The sequence below is a fragment of the Podarcis filfolensis genome, assembly GCF_964270895.1.
Source record: "Podarcis filfolensis genome assembly, chromosome: 13".
In the NCBI taxonomy this organism is placed as follows: domain Eukaryota; kingdom Metazoa; phylum Chordata; class Lepidosauria; order Squamata; family Lacertidae; genus Podarcis; species Podarcis filfolensis.
Genome location: NC_139615.1, coordinates 15,580,497 through 15,601,033, shown reverse-complemented (window position 1 = coordinate 15,601,033; position 20,537 = coordinate 15,580,497). Strand labels below are relative to the sequence as shown.

At 46.6% G+C, this 20,537-nt stretch overlaps 1 protein-coding gene across 2 annotated transcripts in view; it reads right to left on the bottom strand.

Annotated features, from left to right (window-relative positions):
• Nucleotides 1-183: 183 nt before the first annotated feature.
• The window catches only part of LOC310748333 (integrin alpha-X-like), a 28,960-nt gene continuing 8,606 nt past the window's right edge, over nucleotides 184-20,537 (bottom strand). For both annotated transcript variants that reach the window (XM_083584041.1, XM_083584042.1), the window contains exons 10-30: nucleotides 20,140-20,216; nucleotides 18,363-18,483; nucleotides 18,123-18,259; nucleotides 16,721-16,861; nucleotides 13,926-14,129; nucleotides 12,957-13,087; nucleotides 11,539-11,702; nucleotides 10,885-11,036; nucleotides 10,197-10,328; nucleotides 8,839-8,912; nucleotides 7,639-7,780; nucleotides 6,819-6,929; nucleotides 5,635-5,717; nucleotides 5,465-5,548; nucleotides 4,550-4,622; nucleotides 3,991-4,098; nucleotides 2,847-2,921; nucleotides 2,582-2,704; nucleotides 1,402-1,494; nucleotides 737-847; nucleotides 184-642 (exon numbers count right to left, since the gene is read on the bottom strand). In XM_083584041.1, the coding sequence (XP_083440167.1) occupies nucleotides 547-642; nucleotides 737-847; nucleotides 1,402-1,494; nucleotides 2,582-2,704; nucleotides 2,847-2,921; nucleotides 3,991-4,098; nucleotides 4,550-4,622; nucleotides 5,465-5,548; nucleotides 5,635-5,717; nucleotides 6,819-6,929; nucleotides 7,639-7,780; nucleotides 8,839-8,912; nucleotides 10,197-10,328; nucleotides 10,885-11,036; nucleotides 11,539-11,702; nucleotides 12,957-13,087; nucleotides 13,926-14,129; nucleotides 16,721-16,861; nucleotides 18,123-18,259; nucleotides 18,363-18,483; nucleotides 20,140-20,216 (2,432 nt within the window). In that variant the 3' untranslated portion in view covers nucleotides 184-546. The remainder of the gene's footprint in view (nucleotides 643-736; nucleotides 848-1,401; nucleotides 1,495-2,581; nucleotides 2,705-2,846; nucleotides 2,922-3,990; nucleotides 4,099-4,549; nucleotides 4,623-5,464; nucleotides 5,549-5,634; nucleotides 5,718-6,818; nucleotides 6,930-7,638; nucleotides 7,781-8,838; nucleotides 8,913-10,196; nucleotides 10,329-10,884; nucleotides 11,037-11,538; nucleotides 11,703-12,956; nucleotides 13,088-13,925; nucleotides 14,130-16,720; nucleotides 16,862-18,122; nucleotides 18,260-18,362; nucleotides 18,484-20,139; nucleotides 20,217-20,537) is intronic.

Sequence of the window (20,537 nt, the reverse complement as noted above, 5' to 3'; positions counted from 1 at the left end):
CACATCCAACTAAGGTTTACACAGAGTAAACCCGCTGAGATCAATGGACCCAAGTTAGTCGTATTAATTAACTTCAACGGGTCTACTCCAAAGCATGGCTAATGAGGAACACAACCTTTTAATTTCTGACAATTCATGTGAGTAGCAATGAGCAATCACGCCTATAAACAAATTAAACTTCAGTGCTATATAAATAAATAAGCCATTTTTATTTGTGTTGTTTTTAAGGAACACTCAGAATTCTTGTTTTTAAACGGCAACTCAGGCGACTTGAAATAACCCAATTAACGTAGAAATCAGTTTGCAACTCCTCTTGTAGATTACAGCAGAACAGCAATGATTTATTGGTGCTAGGAGCCATCTGTCCGGAAGCAGCCAAAATTGCTAGGGTGTACCCAGGCAGACTTTGCATTTCCTTCAAAACATTTCTTAAGTTTAGCATTCTACCTGGATCCCAGACGACTCCTCTCAAATCCCATTCCTCTCCACCAGGGAATCCTTAGGTCCTGCCTCCCAGATCCACATGATTCCTCCTTCCCTTGTAAGCTAGTTGGTTGCTTGAGGAGTTTGTTCCCCGGGCCCAGCTGGTTCTGACGCAATTTCATCTGCTAGGGACACTCGATTGCGTTTGAAGAATCCAAACTGGAAAGGGGGAAGAGAGAGAGGTTTAAGTCTTGCCAGGGCATCCCATATCTCTTCTAAGGTCTGTCTGATGGCAAAAGTGAGAGATGCCTACCTTAAACAGGACTGCAACGATGATGGCTAAGAGCAGGATTCCTCCAATGCTGCTGCCAACGATGATGGGGATGGGATTGAATGGTGAAATCAGCTCAACTTCAGTGCTAATCTGCAAAGGAGAGGAAAGGCACTCAGATTTCTTGCCCATAACGATAAGCAGTGCCCCTCAAATCCTCTGGGCCAGACTTGATCCCACCCCCCCAAAAAAGAAATTTGCTAGTATGTTCAGGTGTTTAAATGTCACCAAAGCGTATCAGGGAAAGTGATACCTTATTGTGTGGTGTTTGGGAAGGCTGATTGTGCCGAGTAAGAACTCTGCACATCCTCAGAGGCACCCCTAATGTTACTTCATACATTCCAGGGCACTGAAAACAGGTTTTTGAGGCCCACAAGGCATTGGAAGGTGGTGCATTCTTCTTCATTAGAGGTTTTTAAACAAAAATTGGGTGGCCATCTGTTGGGGATTATTTGGCTCTGATTCCTGCACTGCAAGGGATTGGACTAGATATGACCTTGGAGATCCCTTCAAACGCTACAATTCTTTTGAGTCTACATTTCTATGATTCAATGCAACTGTGCTCAGTAACCAGCTCCACTATTTGCACGGTGAGGCACACACAGCGCGTCCAACGTCCTTGACATAACCATGTCCTGCAAGTTTACCTGACTGAACTGAAATTCTTCTGGCTGAAAAAACCTGGTCTCATCAACCACCGCAGAGGCTTCGCTCCGAAGATGGAGTTTCTGGGCCGTCAGCTGTAGGATCGATAGGCAAATTAAACAGATCAATAACATTTGGTCGTCCACGTCTCCCCTCTCCCTGGCACAACTCTGTCGGGCAAGAGTGAGGACTCTTCAGGCCTTCCAGATGTTGCTGAACTACAACTCCCATCAGTCTTAGCAAACCTGGCCAAGACTTCAGCAACATCTGGAGGGCCAAAGCTTCTCTGTACCTGCTACATGCAGTGGTTCTCAACCTGTGGGTCCCCAGCTGTTGTTGGACTACAACACCCATCATCCCTGAGCTCTGGCCTTGCTAGCTAGGGGTGACGGGAGTTGTAGTTCAACAACTTCTGGGGACCCACAGGTTGAGAAAGGCTGTCAGCTACAGGGAGACACCCATAGCCAGCTAAATGCAAATGAGGGCTGTTTCATTATTTTCCACCCCACCAGAATGTTTATACATTCTTTAAGATGCTGAAAACTTAGCACTTTACACAGGGCGCTAATATTGGTCTGTGCATTGTCCATGATTGTGATGACTGTATTATTAGGACTTTAATATTATGATGGGTTGTATATTATTGTTTTGTTTTATTTCTAAAAATGTACACACTGCTTACTCAAAGAACTCTCTAAGCGTGGTACATATAAAACAATGCATAGAAACACAGCTATAACCCATAAAGCAAGTTTTTTTAAAAAAAAACACATCTAATATACGTACATTAATTAGAATTAAAACACAAAACCAATTAAACTTTTTAAACCGATATAGGCAACTGAATTATATGTCTGGGTAAACTTGATCAATTAAAAGAACAGCAATAAAAGGAGGACATTTGCCAAATATCAACAGCAGGGAGGTTCCAAAAGCGAGGTGCTGCCTCAGAGTGTCCAATTTAATTTATTGTTTTACTGTTTTGTGCAGCGCTTTCAATCTGTCCGATATACAACAGTATATAAATGTTTTAAAAGAAATACAAATGATAAATAAATGGTTAGGTGTGGAGGTTGATCTAGGAAAAGTAATCTTAAAAAAAAAAGTCCTATTTTTCCAAGCTTCCAATGGAAACTTCCCCTCCAGCCATATTCCTTACCATTTGAAGGGAGCACCACTCACCTTGCTAGCGATGTCATCTATGCTAAAATTCCACGAAAACTTGAACTTGACCCACTCTCCCCGAGAGAGATTGGCGATCAGGCACTGGAACCTGGAGCAGACAGTGGCCCCAAGGCACCCTCTCTGTCAAAACACGAAATACAGAGAACCTTGGGGTTACTAAATGTCCTTTCCACTCCAGAGGCAGCTGTGTGTCTGTCCTGGGCAAGAGAGACACCCTTCTATGAACCACCGGCCAACCCTGTATTTTCCACCAGGTTCTTACTGTGATGGGTCCTTTGAGGTCTTCAGTCTTGTGTCTTGTTCTGAGCAAGGGAATCGGACATGAGGACTGGTTTATCTGGAAGAAAACAGGCAATATTCTGTAGGGGTAAAGGTGGCACTCCTGTATTCCAGCCAGCCAGCCATGCCCTCTCCCAGGATATTCTGCCCCCCAACCCTCACTCAACAGTAGTTCAGCATTCACATCCACTAAGCTGGTCCAGCTCTCCCTGGGCTGCCTCTGGGGGTTTCCGGTCCCCACTTGAGGTTTTGTTGCTGCCGTTGTTTGCAGAAGTGCTTGCAGGTCACCCAAGCTGTTGATACCACTTGTATGCGGACTGTAGCATTTTGTCTGAGTTCACTGTTGGTTTTTGTTTGATTTCTGTAACTTGCTTTCTGTGGGGCTGCCCTTGTATCTGGTCCAGAAGGTGTGCAGAATGCAGAGGCCAAATACCTCACAGGGGCAATTACTGGCAACATGTTATTCCACTGCTGAGAGAGTTTGCGCTTGTTGCTGATTTGCCAGCTCCACATTTCTTGTGTTAATCCACAAAGCCCTGATTTAACTTGGGCCCAAAGTACTTTAAGAACTGCCTGATCCCTCATACTCCACCTTGATCACAGAGACCACTTGAGGGGACACTTCATTCTCTGGTGGTTCCTCATCCCCCTGAGGTCCAGACAGCCTTTCTTAGGAGCTGAGCTTTAGTGTGGCAGGTGCTGCCCTGTGGAACTCCCCACCACTTCCTCAGGAACTGTTGCTGCCCTCTTTTAGATGTCTTCCAAAAACTGTACTATTTAGACAGGCCTTCATAAAGTGGGCTTCTCTTTTTAACCAGCCAGCATTAGTGATGTTAATTAGGTTTTATGGATATATATTGACTGACTTTTCTTCTGTTTTATATGCTGCAAGCCATTCTCATATAGCTTAAGTAAGTGCAGATTATAAACATTTAAATAATAATAGTAATAATTATATATGCTACAAACAAGATGTATCTCCAAAGCACCCTCCCCTCCAAATCTATTCAACTCTCATTCCATTATCCCCTCTCCCACCCACCCCCAATTGTCCAGAAATCCCACCTCACACAACTTCTAATTTATAAGGCACCCCCTCTGGAGCGCCCCCTTCCTCTTTTACTCACCACATCCCTGTGGGATGGGGTTACATTCCAGGAGAATCCGACTTCAGTGTTGAAGGGGAGTTCAAAGGTCACATTGACTGGAGTAGCGGTCGAGTCCAAATTTCTAACCTGCCAGAACAGAAGAGGAAATTGGGGGGGGGGCGCCATTGGAAGATCAGTGGAAAGATGGTAGAAATTATCAATCAGGTGGTCAAAAACTGTTGTAAAAAAACCCAAAACATTTTTTGTCAGGTCGCAAATGGAAGGAACTGAAATTGAGGCCTCTCCCTCAGATCTTAGAGGGCTGGGTGGCTGGGAGATGAGCCTAAAAGAGATTTGTTCCTGCAAAGCAGGACTGGGGAACCAGTGGTCCTCCAGCTAGAGTTAGACACCAGTTCCCATCAGTCCTAGTCAGAATGACCATCTGTCATGGAAGGTGGGAAGTGTTATCTACCAACATCTCGAGGCCACAGGTTCCCCATTCTTGCTCTAAAGTACGGACACAGGGAGAAACGACAGGAGGGTGAACAGGTGTTTGGACTGTGTGGTTGTCTACAGAAGGGAGAAGAAGACACATTACCTCAAAGGCATGCGTGAGAGTCTTCTTCTCTGGCATCTTGGTGGAGAAATTGAGGTACGCCGTGGACTCCAGCCTGGGGGAGGACAAATGTTTATATAGGACACCGAGATCACGTCCAGGATTAAACGGAACATTTTGCCAAAATTATCAGGGAGATGCCAGAGCAAAGGCACTCTGGATTTGCTAAAAATCATGACAAATCGTGGGACTTTTCAGCTGTAGGAAACTCTGAATTTTTCACTCTCTCTGTGGCTCCAAGGGGTGAGCATTTCCCGCCCCTGGCAATTTTTCCCCGAGAGCTAGAACACATGATCAATTTTGTTGCTCCCAAGAGGAATCATGAGGTTTTGTGACGCCTGTGTATGGCACCCTTTTAACTCGGGGGTGGGGGGTTTACTCATCCTGGGGGCTACATTCCCTTCTGAGGAACCTCCCAAAGGCCCCATGTGAACAGTGGGAGGGGTCTTAGACAAAAGTAGGCAGGGCAACAGCGTTAAATTTTATCTACAGCATATTGTCTAGTTTCTACAGACACTCACACCCCCGCCTCTATCCTTCGTCCAGACAAACAAGAGGCGTTATCAGGGTTCAAGATTTCAGCCATGCAAATCCACACAGGGTGCAAAGGAGGATAGTGTGCCTCCAAGGGCCAGACAGAAAAGCATTTGGCCCCCAGGCCTAAAGTTCCCCACTGCTGTTCAACTGGAGATGCTAGAGACTGAACTCGGGTCCTTTGGAGTGCAAAACACACACATTTCCGTTGTGCTATGGTTCCTTCCTGATATGTGAGGCCGTTTGATGTGTAAGGTCCAAAATGTACAGCCTCTTTTGACCCTCCTCCAAAATGTACAGCCTCCTTTTGACCCTCCCTCATGGCTCTCCGTAGGGGACAAGTGTATGTGGCTGTTCAATTACCCCTTCACGATGACGTTGACACGGTGCACCACAGGTAGCCGGCCTGTGGCTTCATTGTCGCTCAGTGTGTCGTTCTCGTTCTCACTGGAAGGCCACAAGTGAAAGGAGAGTTAGTGATGGGGAAGAAGAAGGCGCAGAGGCGGACAGAGACATGCTGTGCCTTCCCCTACCTGTGTGCTCGGATGTCAAAGTAAGCAAAAGTGTCATTCCAGGAGTCGCCTTTTGAGGACTGGAGGGAAATCTGGAGTACGGCCTTGAGAGAACAAAAGGCAGAAATGGTTGAGTCTGTAGACACACGGTTTTCCATTTCAGCTCTGTTACCCACCCTCATCATTCTTTCTTAAACTTTTTAATAAAAGCAAGACCGAAGGCCCATTTTCAATATGGTGGCACAACTGATAGATCACAGAGGTCCAGAAGGTTAGAAGATGCTGGACCTCTCGATATATTTATTCTCATCTTAAAACTGATAATTTCTTGACTGTTGGACATTCTCAGTAGAATCAAACCAGTGTTGGATCATTTAAGTCTTGAGAGTTGGCTAGAATGAGGGGGAGACAGTTCAAAATCCCAATGAAGCCACTGGTTCAGAGTCAAAAGTCCTGATATCAACAGGAAAGTGTGCTCTCTGCGTCCCATCGTCCCAGCACCCCCAAATTAAATATTGTGTTAAGCCAGGTAACCAGTTCCACGATTTCCATGGCTCCCTTTAACTTGGAAGACGCATGGTGTGCAAATATTCCCTCAGTGCTGCTCCTGAGCTTCTTGAATTCCCTGTGCAAAGTGAAGAAACTGGAGGGCCTGTCAGGGAGCTGAGCCCTCTGCTGGTCTTGGAGTGCCAGCAAACATCTGACCTCACCACCCTATTGAGTTGGCCCTGGCAGTAACCCAAAATCCGCAACCTGTATGAATTGCACAGGCACAACAGATCTGCTCCCTTTGGCTTATTTTACATAACTGATTTGGCTTCTACCAGTTACAGGGAAAGGCAAAAGACTACTCATACTATTCAAATCTGACAGCCTTCTCTGGCTTCTTAGATGTCACCACACACGCCATCCAGTGTCATGATCCCCTATCCCGGCATATGGACGAGAAAGGGGGTGGCGTGGGGTTAAGAACCAAAATGGAAAGAGCACTGCTGAATTCTGTGCTTTTGGGGAACACCAGCAGCCCTGCCTATAACTGCATCACATACCACAATCTAACACCCTGTTCTCTTTCTTGTACCTTTTTCACATTCTTAAAACTTTCTCTCTCTCTTTCTCTCTCTTTTTCAATGTCTCACTCATAGCCCAATTATTCCATTTCACTCGCACATTGATTTTCTCAGGCTTCCACTTCCACTCATTACCTGGGTGCCTCCCTTGAGGACTGGAGGGTTGAAGCGGCAGGAGCTGTGGCGAACTGACGCATTTCCTTGGGGTCCATGCATTTGGCAAGCCGGGGAGAGACGCCAATTGGACTGAATGAGGGATGGAGGGGGTGTATGAATCATCGTAAGTAAAACAGAGGAGGAATAGAGATTTCTGTTCTTTACCACAAAGTAGCAGAAAACAGAACGAACAGGCAAGAAGGCTTAAGACAGATGAGGCTCCCCATCACCTCCACCTTGGGCAAAACTGCATGGGGTCACATGCACATTTTTTCAAGGGGTCTTGGTTGTTTAAACGAACAGCAGTCAAGGGAGGCTGCAGTCTTGAACCAGGGACCAAGGGGACTGCTTAGCCTTTCCCCCTTGGGTCAACTTCCCTTCCACTCTTCAGAGTTGCCCCTCACAAGCTCCTTTCCCCTCCCTTGGAAAAGATACAAGTCTCTGTAACTTTCATAGAATTGTAGAGTTAGAAGGGATCGCAAAGGTTATCCCATCCCAACCCCTGCAATGCAGGAATTTCAACTAGATCATACATGACAGCTGGCCACCAAACCTCTGCTTTATCTCCAGGTAATATGCTCAGGGCTTAAGTCTCCAGAAACTATTTTTGGTTTCATATATATATATATAGGAGGGATTTAAAAACAACAGATTGGTAGCTGGGCCTATATCTTCTTCTTATTATCAGACACTCATCTCCTTGCCCACAAGTTTTCAGTTGTCTTCCCTGGCATCCTCTGCCTCCAACCTTTCCCAATCTTCTACTCTCCCCCACCCCCTAATTATTCATCCAACTCACCTGAAGAACGGAATGCCCTCGGAAGGACAAAACAGAAGAGTAGTAAAATGAAAGGTGCGGGTTGTATGCTGCCTCTCCCACGTTTTCTAGTTTTAGTGTTAAGTTCAGTATGAAATTTGGACTCAGTTTAAGACCTTTTGACCTGAAATTTATTGAGAGAAACGTTTGCTCAGTCTCCAGGAACTCACTAGTTAGACGCTGGGCAAGCTGGAAGTTCCCTTTGGGCAACATGGCTCAGTGGTTAAAGCATCTGCCTTGCATGCAGAAGGTCCCAAGTTCAATCCCCAGGTAGGGCTGAGACAAAACCCTGTCCAAAACCCTGCCTGTCAGTGTAGACAATTCTTAGGTGGATGGACCAATGGCCTGACTCAACATAAGGCAGCTTCCTATGTTCCCAAGTCTCTCTGTCTCTTCACCTCTGTTTCTCACTCTGTAAAATGGGCACAGTCACACCACTAGAGTTGTAAGAAAACCATGGTAAAGAATTTGACCTAATGATCAATGTCACTTTGTCCTAGCTGGTGAAGCAGATCACCTGACTCCCACTCTTCAGCTCAAGGTGCCTGAAAAAAGCCAATAATCTGTGTGAGCCAAGAAGCTCTCAGGATCCCTGGTGTATGGGGAATTCTGGGAGAAACACTCAGGTTTCACATTAAAGTAACCGGCAAGCACATGATTAAAGAGTGTCGCTCCCACATGTTCTGGTCTATTTCTTGGCTCGTACACTGCTCCATACTCGCTGAGAGTCACAACCCAACATCCCATGCAACCTCCGAGAGAATAGCAGGGTTGCACATCTTGGCTCCTGTTTCCGTGTAAGAGCATTGGAAGGGTCCTGTTGGATCAGGCCAGTCACCCTCCACATCCAGCATTCTATTCTCCCAGTGGCCAACCAGATGCCCGGGGAAAACCCACAAGCAGGGCCTGAGCACAACAGCACTACTCTCCCTTCCTGTGATGTTCAGAAGCATTGCTGCCTCGGTGAAGGTCAGTGGCAGGGCACCACTGGAATCATAGCCTTTGCAGAGTTGGCCCTGCGATGCAGGAAGATGCAGCTGCCCCATACGGGGATTGAACCTGCTACCTTGGTGCTATCAGCACCGCGCTCCAACCAGCTGGGAAGGGGTCCGGAGGCACAGCATCTAAGGGCAGCAAAAAAATATTGGGATGGCCCTCGTAGGCACAAAATAGGCTACTCACCCTGAAAAGTTAAAGGAGATTCGAAGATCAGATACACAAATTTTATCGGGGCCGCAGTCTTGCTTGAAGGGAACCTGGCAATATAAAAGGAAATGAGCATCCGAGGGTGTTCCAAGGTCTTGGCTGGTTTCCTACCGGGAGGCTACTTGGAGCTATCCATGGTGCTACCTGCTTGGATTACTGGGACCTCTCCTAGCTTGCGCGAGTTTGCTTATCTGGATCTGCCCTCTCACTTTGTTTGGCTAACCTCATTGCAACCATAACTCTGCTTGGCCTGCCCCTGCCCCCTGGACTCTAAGCTCAGGTTGTTTGGCTTTGCCCCTGCTGCAATGTGGCTTCTCCTTGGTCTGACTTTCCTGACTGATTATTGAAATGGGATTACCAGTACGTGACCCTGGGAGCCCAGGTCTCTGTGGCCAACAGAGGCCTCCTGGCTGGGGTCACTGCTTGGGCCAGACCAGGGTCACGTTTTGCTTTTATTGCATTTTGGGTTTTTGTGCTGAGATATATTTGAATGAAGCGTGGTTGGGACGTTTTAATTAATAAATAAATATTTCGGTACCGTCTACAGAAGCATACAAGTTCTCTGTGAGAATGTTTTCCCCCTTATCTTTTCATCTACAGTGGTACCTTGGATTCTCAAACTTAATCCGTTCCAGAAGTCTGTTCCAAAACCAAAGCGCTCCAAAACCAAGGTGCACTTTCCCATAGAAAGTAATGCAGTATGGATTAATCCGTTCCAAACTTTTAAAAACAACCCCTAAAACAGCAATTTAACAAGAGTTTTACTATCTAATGAGACTACTGATCCATAAAATGAAAGCAGTAAACAATGTACTGCAGTAGCTGAACTGGGTTCCACGCAGTCACAAAAACAAAAACAGACAGAACTCAGCGTAACACTCAAAATGGAAGTATGGCACTCAAACCGGAGCAAGTTTGGCTCCTCAAAAAAGTTCACAAACCAGAACACTTACTTCCGGGTTTGCAGTGTTTGGGTTCCAAGTTGTTTGAGTACCAAGGAGTTTGAGAACCAAGGTACCACTGTATTTCTTTTGGTCATCATTGTTAAACAAACTAAGGCAACAAAGTAGCTGATTTCTATTTCCACTGTGCGTTCAGTATTTATTATTACATTTATAATACTTTCCCTGTGGCACGCACAAGGTTCCACCACCCAGGCACTGACCAGGCCTAGATCTGCTTAGATTAAGCAAGGTTCCTTTATTTAGAACATTTGACGGCTGCCCAGTCAACAAAGCCCTCTGTACTAAGTACTCTGGGATGAGCCGTTCCTTTGATGGAGGAGCCTTGTCCTAGGGAGATGGGCTTGAAGGGAAATAGCCAGGAAATAAGACCTCGATCTCAGTGGACAAATTAGTTCCAGGGTCCAGGACAGGGCGTAGGTTCCTTGCAGAGGCATCTGGTTCCCCCTCAGCCGTAACATCCGCCCGCAGCGCAAGTGGAGAGAAGGAATCATCCAGGCAGAGCTGGAAGACAGTAAAAAAAAAAAAAGGGAATCACAAGTTTCCACCCAGCCAATACATTTCTCCCTGAAAATGCAGTGATCATTCCCACAGTAATGTTTCTAAATACTGTGAGCTTCCAAAAATCAGTGTTTCTCCAACAGGTAGGTCATTTACTGTACAGTGGTACCTCGGGTTACATGCGCTTCAGGTTACATACGCTTCAGGTTACAGACTCCGCTAACCCATAAATAGTACCTCGGGTTAAGAACTTTGTTTCAGGATGAGAACAGAAATCGTGCTCCGGCGGCACAGCGGCAGCAGGAGGCCCCATTAGCTAAAGTGGTGCTTCAGGTTAAGAACAGTTTCAGGTTAAGAATGGACCTCCGGAACGAATTAAGTACTTAACCTGAGGTACCACTGTATCACTTTTAGACCATTGTAGCTGTCATGGCTTCTACCAAAGGATTCTGGGAGCCAAAGTCTGGTGAGGTGCTGAGATAATTCTGCATTAGATATTCCTAGCACTGCCACACACACACACAACTACAATTACCCAAGGCGCCATATTTCAACCTACCGGAGCATGGAGAATCTTTTTGACGCAGATTGGCTCAGTTCCAACCAGGATGGTGTCTGAGAACGTGGAAGCCTCATTTTCTAGCGTCAGGCGTGATGGAGACTGCTTAGCATCAGACCAGAGAGTAAATGAGATCGCAGCTTGCGGGGCACCTATTTTCTTTCCAAAACATACAAACAAATTGGATCACAGGAGCAGAACGAACTAAACATTTTGGCTGTCCAAGATGTACTGAACTCCAGCTCTCATCATTCCTGACCCATAGCCATGCTTGCTAGGGCTGATGGGAGTTGTGGATCAGCAACATCTGGAGGCCCAGGGGCTCCCCATTCCTGCGCTAAACGGGTCTCTGGAGACACTATGAATTTAATGAGAGAATCACTGAGAAACTGAAAGACAGAAAGAATTGTTGATCTTAAACATAATTTTTAACGCAAGAGGGAATGGATAAGAAAAACAAGTGAGAAAATAAGCAACAAGAGTCAGGCTGTGAGAATGGGATCTAAAGAAAAATGATAAGATAATGAGCAGCTGCAGAGAATAAGTGAGGGGAAAGGAACAAACAAGTCCACAAAAAATAAATAACACTGAGAGGACTCATAAAAGAATGAGAAAAATAACTAAGCAAAAGGAGAAGTGAGATGGTGCCTTTACCGTGGGTCCATTTTGTGCTGATGAGTTTTAGGGTGAAGCAAAGACTGGCTTTCCCACGGGGGGCAATTCCCGAAACATTCCCACTTCCACACTTAGGGTCATCCAAGGGGATCCAGCGATGCGAGAAAGTCAGCGAAGAGTTGATTGTGAAAACAGGCCGAGATCTGGGAGGCAGGGGATCAAAGGGGAGGCCTGTTCAAACCAGCAGCTGTCCAAATTGCCAGCAGTCCTGGATCTGGCCCAGTCTGGAACCCAGCCCCACATTAACTTCCTGGAGCAGGAAGTGCCCCACTCAGACTCCACATAGGTCTCTGTGCTTCATATTCAGCACGCTTGGTCTTTCAGCATCTACAGACTCCAGCTAACGCAGGGGTCAGCAAGCTTTTTCATCAGGGGGCCGGTCCACTGTTCCTCAGACCTTGTGGGGGGCTGGGCTATATTTTGAAAAATATAAATACCATGCAAGCTGGTCCCACAGCTGCCTCCGGACCTGGAGGAGGAACGCACTCTGCACATGCTCAGGAGCATATCTCTGCTCTGCCTGCTCACTGGCGTTGTTGACGAGCAGCAGCTGCTCCATCAGCCCGTCCCTGCAGAGCTCCCAGAAGATGTGCACCACGCGCTGCGGTCCATTGTCTGAGGCCAGGTTGGCGGGCAGGCCACACACAGCTTGCCCTCCAGCTGCTCCAGCGTGGCCGCTGAGTGTGCCACCAGCAGCAGCACCGAGCCGGGTGCCAGGCGCAGGGCCAGCAGGTGTACGAAGCTCTGGATGAAGCCCCGCGATGCGCCCTTCACAATGCCCATGGCGCGGCCCAGACCTGCCGCCTGCCCGCCAGCCTCTCTGTCCATGGCCACGCCGGGTTTACCTCAGCCGCAGGCGAAGAGGTTTCAGATTGGCTGCAGGAACTTCCTGTAGCCAATTCGAAGCCACACCAGCGTCGCCACCTGCCCAGAGCCGTCCGCGGCTTCGGATTGGTGGCAGGAGCTTCCTACCCAGAAGCCGTGCCAGTGTCGCAGAAGTCAGTCCCCGCGTGGCAAGGCGTCCACAGCACACGGGGACTGACCGAGTGGGTGGCAGGATCCGTGGGCCGGATTTATGAGCCTGGGGGGCCGCATCCGACCCCCAGGCCTTAGTTTGCTGACTCCTGAGCTAACGTATCCACACTTCCACACATCACAGCTGGCAGGAAGGTGTAGCAATTGTCACAGCAGGCCAAGCCATGCTCAGAAAAATGCAGGCAATTAGGGTGAACCAAACTGACGGCTAGTTGGCCAGAGTACACACAACAGGTTTGCACAGGTTTTTAAAATGTAATTCAGGATGCAGAATTTCGAGGCAGTTGGAGAACACAAATTATGTCTCACCCTTTGTGGCCTACCCACAATCCACACCCATTACCGCCCTCGCCCATTCTTACCGAAGCAGCACTGCACTTCCTAGCGCCCCAACAGCCAGGTCAGTCAGTCCATCCTCGCTCAGATCCATTCTTCCTTGGATGGACTGTCCGAAATAATAGAGCACCAGGGAGAGAGACTTGGCAGCAATCCGCTAAATATGTTGAGGTGGAGAGAAAGAGAAAATAGGGGAACAAGGAAGGTTAGGGATCCTCAGCAGATGAGGTAGACACACCCTCAGTTCAGCAATTCCGCCTGCCCATTTCTCCAACGCATTTGTTTTAGACCCAATTAAGAAAATATTAGCCAATTAATCAATGCCGTTTTAAGTCCTTTAAACGATTCATTAATTAAATCTGCATAGGGCAAACTATAATAGTTTTGAAAAAAGAAGCACACAATTTTTGTACGTGTGTGTGTGCGCGCCCACACCACAACAGCCAGAATTTATAAAATGTTCTGTTTAGTTACTGGATGCAAGTTGTCACATCTATTATTATTATTATTATTTAATTATAGAAGTACAGATTCTGCATTAATCTGTGCAAAGATTATCTGGGCCCAAAATTGGGAGGGGGGGCATCACATCTGTCATCCAAAAAGGGAGCGGTTATTGAGATCATGTATTGAACTGGGTTTCTATCCAGACCTGGCTGCAATTGCGTTCCAACAACTCTGTTGCTTTACTGTTCCCATTTCATCAATGATCAGTGGAGATTGATTCAGGAATCGGCTCATAAGAATCCAATGGAGAGATGTGGAGGGACTGAATTTGCATTGCCTACATCAGGAATAGGAAACCTGTGCTCCCCCCCCCCCAGCCAGCATGGCCATTGGTCAGAGACGATGGGAGTTGTAGTCCAGCATCAGGAGGGTCACACATTCCCCATCCCTGCCCTAGCTCTTTAACCATTGGACCACCTTGCCACACACAAGCAGACAATATATGCACTTGCTGTTCCAATATATGCACTTTTGACCCTCAGGCTCACCTGGCTGTGGTGTTTTTTCAGCCTGCCTGCTTCTCCTAGGAAGATGTAAATGGCCCCACGATCTTCATCCTCCATGGGGGCTCCTATCGCCACATCTGCAAAGCCATCCCCGCTTATGTCCCCTAAAGCGCAGAGTGCTGCCCCAAAACGGCCAAAGCTGCTGCCAGGATCCCCACGAAGCGTTTGGAGGGAAACAAGGTGACCCTGCCGGGAGGCGTGTAACTTATTAACATAGTTATACCCTCTCCAACTTCCTTTAACCAAATTTCAAGGCGGCAAATATATTTGGCATTAAAATGACCCCAACATTTAACGATCAATAACCAGAAGAAGGAACAGCATTTAAAGCAGCATTAGTATGACATTATTTTTTTAAAAAAATAGACACAGTGGGAAGATGAGCTAAGACCATTCTCTAAAAGCAATGAGGCAATACAACCAAAACACATATCCTGAATTAAACGGACCTCAATCAACCTCCTGGGGCCTGACAATGATGTTTACTGTCCTAGTGAACATGAGTCCCCCAGTTAAATCTTATTTCATCTATGAGCTCAAGATGGCAGTCTCAGCCTTGGTGTTACAATTTAAGGTCCAATTTTGTACCATGGTTGACTTGTAAGGAAACAATTAAAATTCGGAGGGGGGGGCGGAGGTTGTGCAGTGCTAAGCCTTACCTGGATCCATCCATTTCTACGCTGAGTAGAACTTAGCTGGATACAACCCATGGCGACTTCAACCCTTTGAAACAGCTCTGCAGTGTGCCGGGAAGGGTTAATCCTTTCATTTCCCTGCTGTGACCCCAATGAAAGATCACCTCTCAGAGCTACTACTAATCCTGAGAGAGAAGCGTCCACTGGCAGCAACAGGGCTAAGAGCAGCTTCAGACAGGGATCGTTGTGGCAGAGTGTGGCTGTGGTTCTATTCCTGCTCTCCCTCCCTCTCTCCCAGGTGGTTATTTATTTATTTTTTAATGTACGTGTTAATTGCTTTCACACAATATCACATCTAGCTTGGCCCCAATAAGAGACTGTGCACAGGGAAAGGGCATAACGGAAGCCAATTGTTAAGTTGTGGGTGAACATATCAGACGACACAGCGATTCTTCAAACAGCTCTTGTTTATTCACAGGCCAGAACAGAACTGAACTGAAGGGTTCAGCCAACCTGCTTATATAGAGCTCAACTACAAGCAACAGTAACCACTTTCTGTAACTATCCAGTCACTGAACGTCACTTTCAATTCCTTATTTGCATATGTGGACCTGAGTGAAAACTATCTACAGTATCCCCCTGCTGGCCCAGGGTGAGAACTTCAGTACATAACACCAATCACAGGAGGAGGTAAAGAGATCGGCCTTCAAATGCTTCTTGAAAATAAAATGTGTTGATTATGCTCTGCAGAGTTAGCACACAGCATGGAAACAGACTGCATACCGAGTCCTTGCTAGGAGAGCAAGCTCACCTTGGTTGCAGTCGCACACAGAGACACTTAGTATTGAAAATAAGAAGGGCCTGGGTGGGGTTTTTTTATAGGCAAGACATACTTGGGTAGAAAAGAGTTCTTAGTTCTAACTAAATCTGGAGATGCAGCAGAGCCACGCTTGGCTCCTGGGATAGCTCAGTTGGTAGAGCATGAGACTCTTAATCTCAAGGGTCATGAGTTCGAGCCCCACGTTGCGCAAAAGATTGCGGGGGGTTGGACAAATGACCCTCATGGTCCCTTCCAACTCTACTATTCAACCCTATTCTATTACACCCCCCTCGCATTCAGCAGAGATACATCCACAGATGCCCTTTCCCCATCAGCTTCGGAAGTAAGAGTGCAAGGAAGGAAATTTGATCAGCTTTATCAGTCTAACATCAAAGGAAAGTTCAGCACAGAGATCCAAGGACAGTGAGAAAGTTTGGGAATCTTTAAAAATTCCCCTCTCTATCTGCATTAACCACTCATCAAGCTGAGCTGCATCCCCACATTTCCCATGAAAGCTGGATGGAGCAGAAGTTCAGTTTTTCCAGAAGTTCAGGGCACCTGTTTATCAGCTCCACCTGGTACACCCTGCCTGCCTGCAGACTGTCTCGCCAGAGTGGTGCATACTCTGGTTATCTCCCGCTTGGACTACTGCAATGCACTCTACGTGGGGCTACCTTTGAAGGTGACCCGGAAACTACAACTAATCCAGAATGCGGCAGCTAGACTGGTGACTGGGAGTGGCCGCCGAGACCATTTAACACCGGTCTTGAAAGAACTACACTGGCTCCCAGTACATTTCCGAGCACAATTCAAAGTGTTGGTGCTGACCTTGAAAGCCCTAAATGGCCTCGGTCCAGTATACCTGAAGGAGCATCTCCACCCCCATCGTTCTGCCCGGACGCTGAGGTCCAGTGCCGAGGACCTTCTGGCAGTTCCCTCGCTACGAGAAGCCAAGTTACAGGGAACCAGGCAGAGGGCCTACTCAGTAGTGGCACCCGCCCTGTGGAATACCCTCCCACCAGATGTCAAAGAGAAAAATAACTACCAAACTTTTAGAAGACGTCTGGAGGCAGCCCTTGTTTAGGGAAGCTTTTAATGTTTAATAGGTTATTGTATTTTAGTGTTCTGTTGGAAGCCGCCCAGAGTGGTTGGGGAAACCCAGCCAGATGGGCGGGGTATGTATAAATAAATAAATAAATAAATAATAAATAAATATTTATTATTATTATTATAGATGTGAGCAAGTCTGGTCCATCCTCCTCCTTGCCCCTTCTTCCCACCCGCCCACCCTTCCCAACCCTACCACTAGTGCGTTTCCTCACCTGGTCATTCATAGAGCGGACATCAACAAGCCCACCTTGGTTCTTACTGTAATAATGGGGAGCCCCAATCAGAACAAGGTCGGTATTGTTGTCTTCATCTAGGTCAACGGAGCAGACCTCAGCCCCATAGTAAGAACCCAACTGGAAAGAAATAGAAATACAATATAGAGGTGACTGGCAGAAGTGAAGATGACCAATTAGACTAGTGGGCTTAATCTTTGCCAAAACAGACTCATGGGCCAAATTGAGAGGCATGGGTGTAGCCAAGGGGGGACAGGGTGTGGCAGCTGCCCCCCAATAAAGAAAAATACATAGCTAACTGAGGATATGCCTTCCCTAGCAAAAGGCCCTCCCCAACAAAAAACCTGGCTACGCTCATGCCAAAAGGTCTAGCAGGTTTAATGAGGTCGATGGATCACAGCTTTACCACCTATTATTTAGATTTTAAGAACAGGGCAGGCTCATGGCACTCATATCTTTAGTTTCATGTCTAGCTTGGCCCTGAGAGGGGGAGAGAGAGAGGGAGGGAGAGAGAGAAGATGTAGGCCCAAAACCCTCTTGGAATATTGATATGAAGCAATTTGAGACTGACAGGAGTATCCCATGGCAGAATTAATCAGTTAGTCAACTGGAATCTGTGATCAAATAAAGGTCATCAGAGAAGAGGCACAAGAAAAAGGAGAAACACAGGAATAGAGCCTTTTCAGATTTTAATACAGTGGTACCTCGGGTTAAGTACTTAATTCGTTCCAGAGGTCCGTTCTTAACCTGAAACTGTTCTTAACCTGAAGACCACTTTAGTTAATGAGGCCTCTCGCTGCTGCCGTGCCGCCGGAGCACGATTTCTGTTCTCATCCTGAAGCAAAGTTCTTAACCCGAGGTACTATTTCTGGGTTAGCAGAGTCTGTAACCTGAAGCGTCTGTAACGTGAAGTGTATGTAACCCGAGGTACCACTGTAGTTGCAGGATTTTCTCCTAGTCACTATCAATATGTTGTCTGCTTAATGTTTAGCAGCTGCTCAGTGATTTTTGACAAGTTGTTCGATTATCAACTCCCTCTGTCTCTTCCATGTGTTTGAAGTAAACTTTCTAAGAGAAAGAGGGGAAAGGCTGTAGGACACCTGCTTGGCATGCAGAAGGTCCCAGGTTTCCATCCTCAGCATCTCTAGGCAGGGATGGGAACATCCGCTGCCTGAAGCTGACTGCTGCCAAGTCAGTGCAGACAGTACCAAACTACATGGGCCAAGAGACTGACTCCTGTGCTCCTATCTCTCTGCTGGTTCTAGATTAGTTAAGGTAGCCTGCCTTGCTTTAAAACTCAACTTCCAGGGCAGCTTACAACTTTCACACCCAAGATGAAGTGAATGGGAGACTGATCTGCACCCCGGTTTCTGCCTCTTACCTGATCCCCTTCAGGGAATACCACCAAGCGCTTACTCTGGCTTTCAAAGACTGCGACAGCTCCAACATGCTGGTATCGCGGAGCCCCAGCTATGTAGAACTGCTTCTTTCCACGCTGAGCTACAGCCACCGAATAGCCTGTCAGAGACAAAGAAAGAGGAGGTTGTGGATGTCGGGTTGGATGAGTTAGCTCCTGGCAGGCCATTAGATATGGAAGCAAAGGAGAAGCTGCCTCACTCACCCAGATATGAGACATTGAAGGAAATGTTCAGGAATTGGATTTGGGGAGGGTCTCCCAAAGACTGTTCCTCCAGACCCCCAGACCAAGTGTGAGCACCAACAGCTCCAGTTACCACACGTCCCTGGAAGAGGATGGAGGAAAAGGGAATGGAGGCATGAAGAAAGATAGAGAGGTGAGGTGAGTACAGACTGCAGTCCCAGGTGTGGTGGTGGTTTCTCGGTGCTGAAGGACTGCCTTTCCCCATAGGAACTGACTTGGCCCCTGCACTTCTCATCCGAGGCCGTTTTTTATTTCCTCGGCTCCCCAAGAGGTTCGGAGGGTGGAAACACAATAACGGGCCTTTTCTGTGGTGGCTCCCCGACTGTGGAATACTCTCCCCAGAGAAGCTCGGCTGGCGCCATGGTTACATGTCTTTAGGCACCAGGCAAAACCATTCCTCTTTACCCTTTGGTCATTAAATAATCTATGGCTTGTTAAAGCTGTGGGATTATATTATTATTATTATGCTGTCTATTATTATGTTTTTTATTGTGTGTGTTTTGTAGTGCTCCGTAAAATGTGTTCTTAATGTTGTGCACCACCCTGGGACATTTTGATAAAGGGTGATATAACAATTAATTAGCAACAAAAACATCAATAACTGAGCTCTACTCCCCAGCCCATTCTGTTTTAGACATGAGTAGTCAAATTGCACCTCTCAGTTCTCCTCCAATTAATGACCAAACCACAGCCAAGTCAAGCATTTCCCCACTCTGCATAACAAAATAACAGGGTGTTCTACATGTAATCATAGAATTATTGTGGTGTTTAAAAAAGCAACACAAATTTATTAAATTTATTCAATGATCATCTAGTTCAAAGCTATTCTCCCACCAGTCCTATCCCTTATAGGCCAGTGTACAGATTTAAATCCAGATCAGTTTACAAATAGGAACAGCTGAACTACAGGAAGGTACCTGCAGAGCATAGAGCTGCAAATGACTTGAACCAAACAGTCCAACTACATACACACAACATTCCCAGGGTGCGAACCAATCAGAAGGGGGAGAAACTGAGTCCTTCTCTATATATGGTGATCAGACTCTGCGCATCAGCAGAAAACATTCATGAGTAAGTCTCCCCAAAGGAAAATTTTGGGGTGGGGGTGGGGGAAGGCTGCACGGCGAAAAGACAAATCCATCCCACACAGTGTTGTATTGCTAGTTGTGGCAGCCCATGAGGAGAGACTTCCCTTTAAATAGGGACGGTGGTAGGAATTGTTTTCAGAACTCATGAATGAAAGATTAAGAGGAACCGACTGAGATGCATAACTGAATGGGAAAATAGAATTGGATTACTTTTTCACCATCTCTCATAACATTGGAAGCCAGAGTCCTGAAGGGAGTGGAAGCAAATTATAGCTTCTTCTAAAGCAAAGTTATTGTTCCCTTTTATTTTACACACACACACACACACACACACACACACACACACAAAAGTGCATTTTTCTGGGGGGACGCAGGGGTATGCATACCCCTAAACATTTTGTGAATCTTTGTTCTTTTGTCCATTTACTGTATTTATTTTCCCCGATTTGAACTATAAAATGGTGAATTTCTTGAATCAAAATGAGTATACCCCAAATATTTTTTTAGAAAAAAAGCACTGTATATACACACACACACACACTTATTGTTCGGATGGTCTTTTGTAAACCACTTTGTGAGGTCTGCCTAAAAAGTGGGATATAAATACCCCAAACAAAGCGTATGTTCTTATGACAAGAGTTTCTACTCACTGGGGTGAGGAGGGCACTGAATCCGCCCTGAGAAAGTTCTTTTTGAAATGAATTGCCAGCAGAGATTCCAGAGGTCCCTTTTGGGGAAACGAAAGATAATTAAGACAGGCAAGAGGTAAAGAATGGAAGGGGGGGGGGAAGGAGAGGAGGAAGGTTGGCCTCAAAATCTGCCCTTTCTAAATGGTCATGTTAGAGCAGAACAAATGCAGTTTTCCAGGGTTGGGAGAAGAGTAAGCTTTCGTACAAGAAGTACTGTTGTTGTGGGGCTTCAGCATGGATGACACCCCCACATTTGCACCTCCTTTGCAAACGGCTGGGCAGAGTCAAGTTGAGCGGTGTCAGGTGAATCTGTTGGACACCTCAGCATTAGCAATAATGACTGACACAACGACTCACCC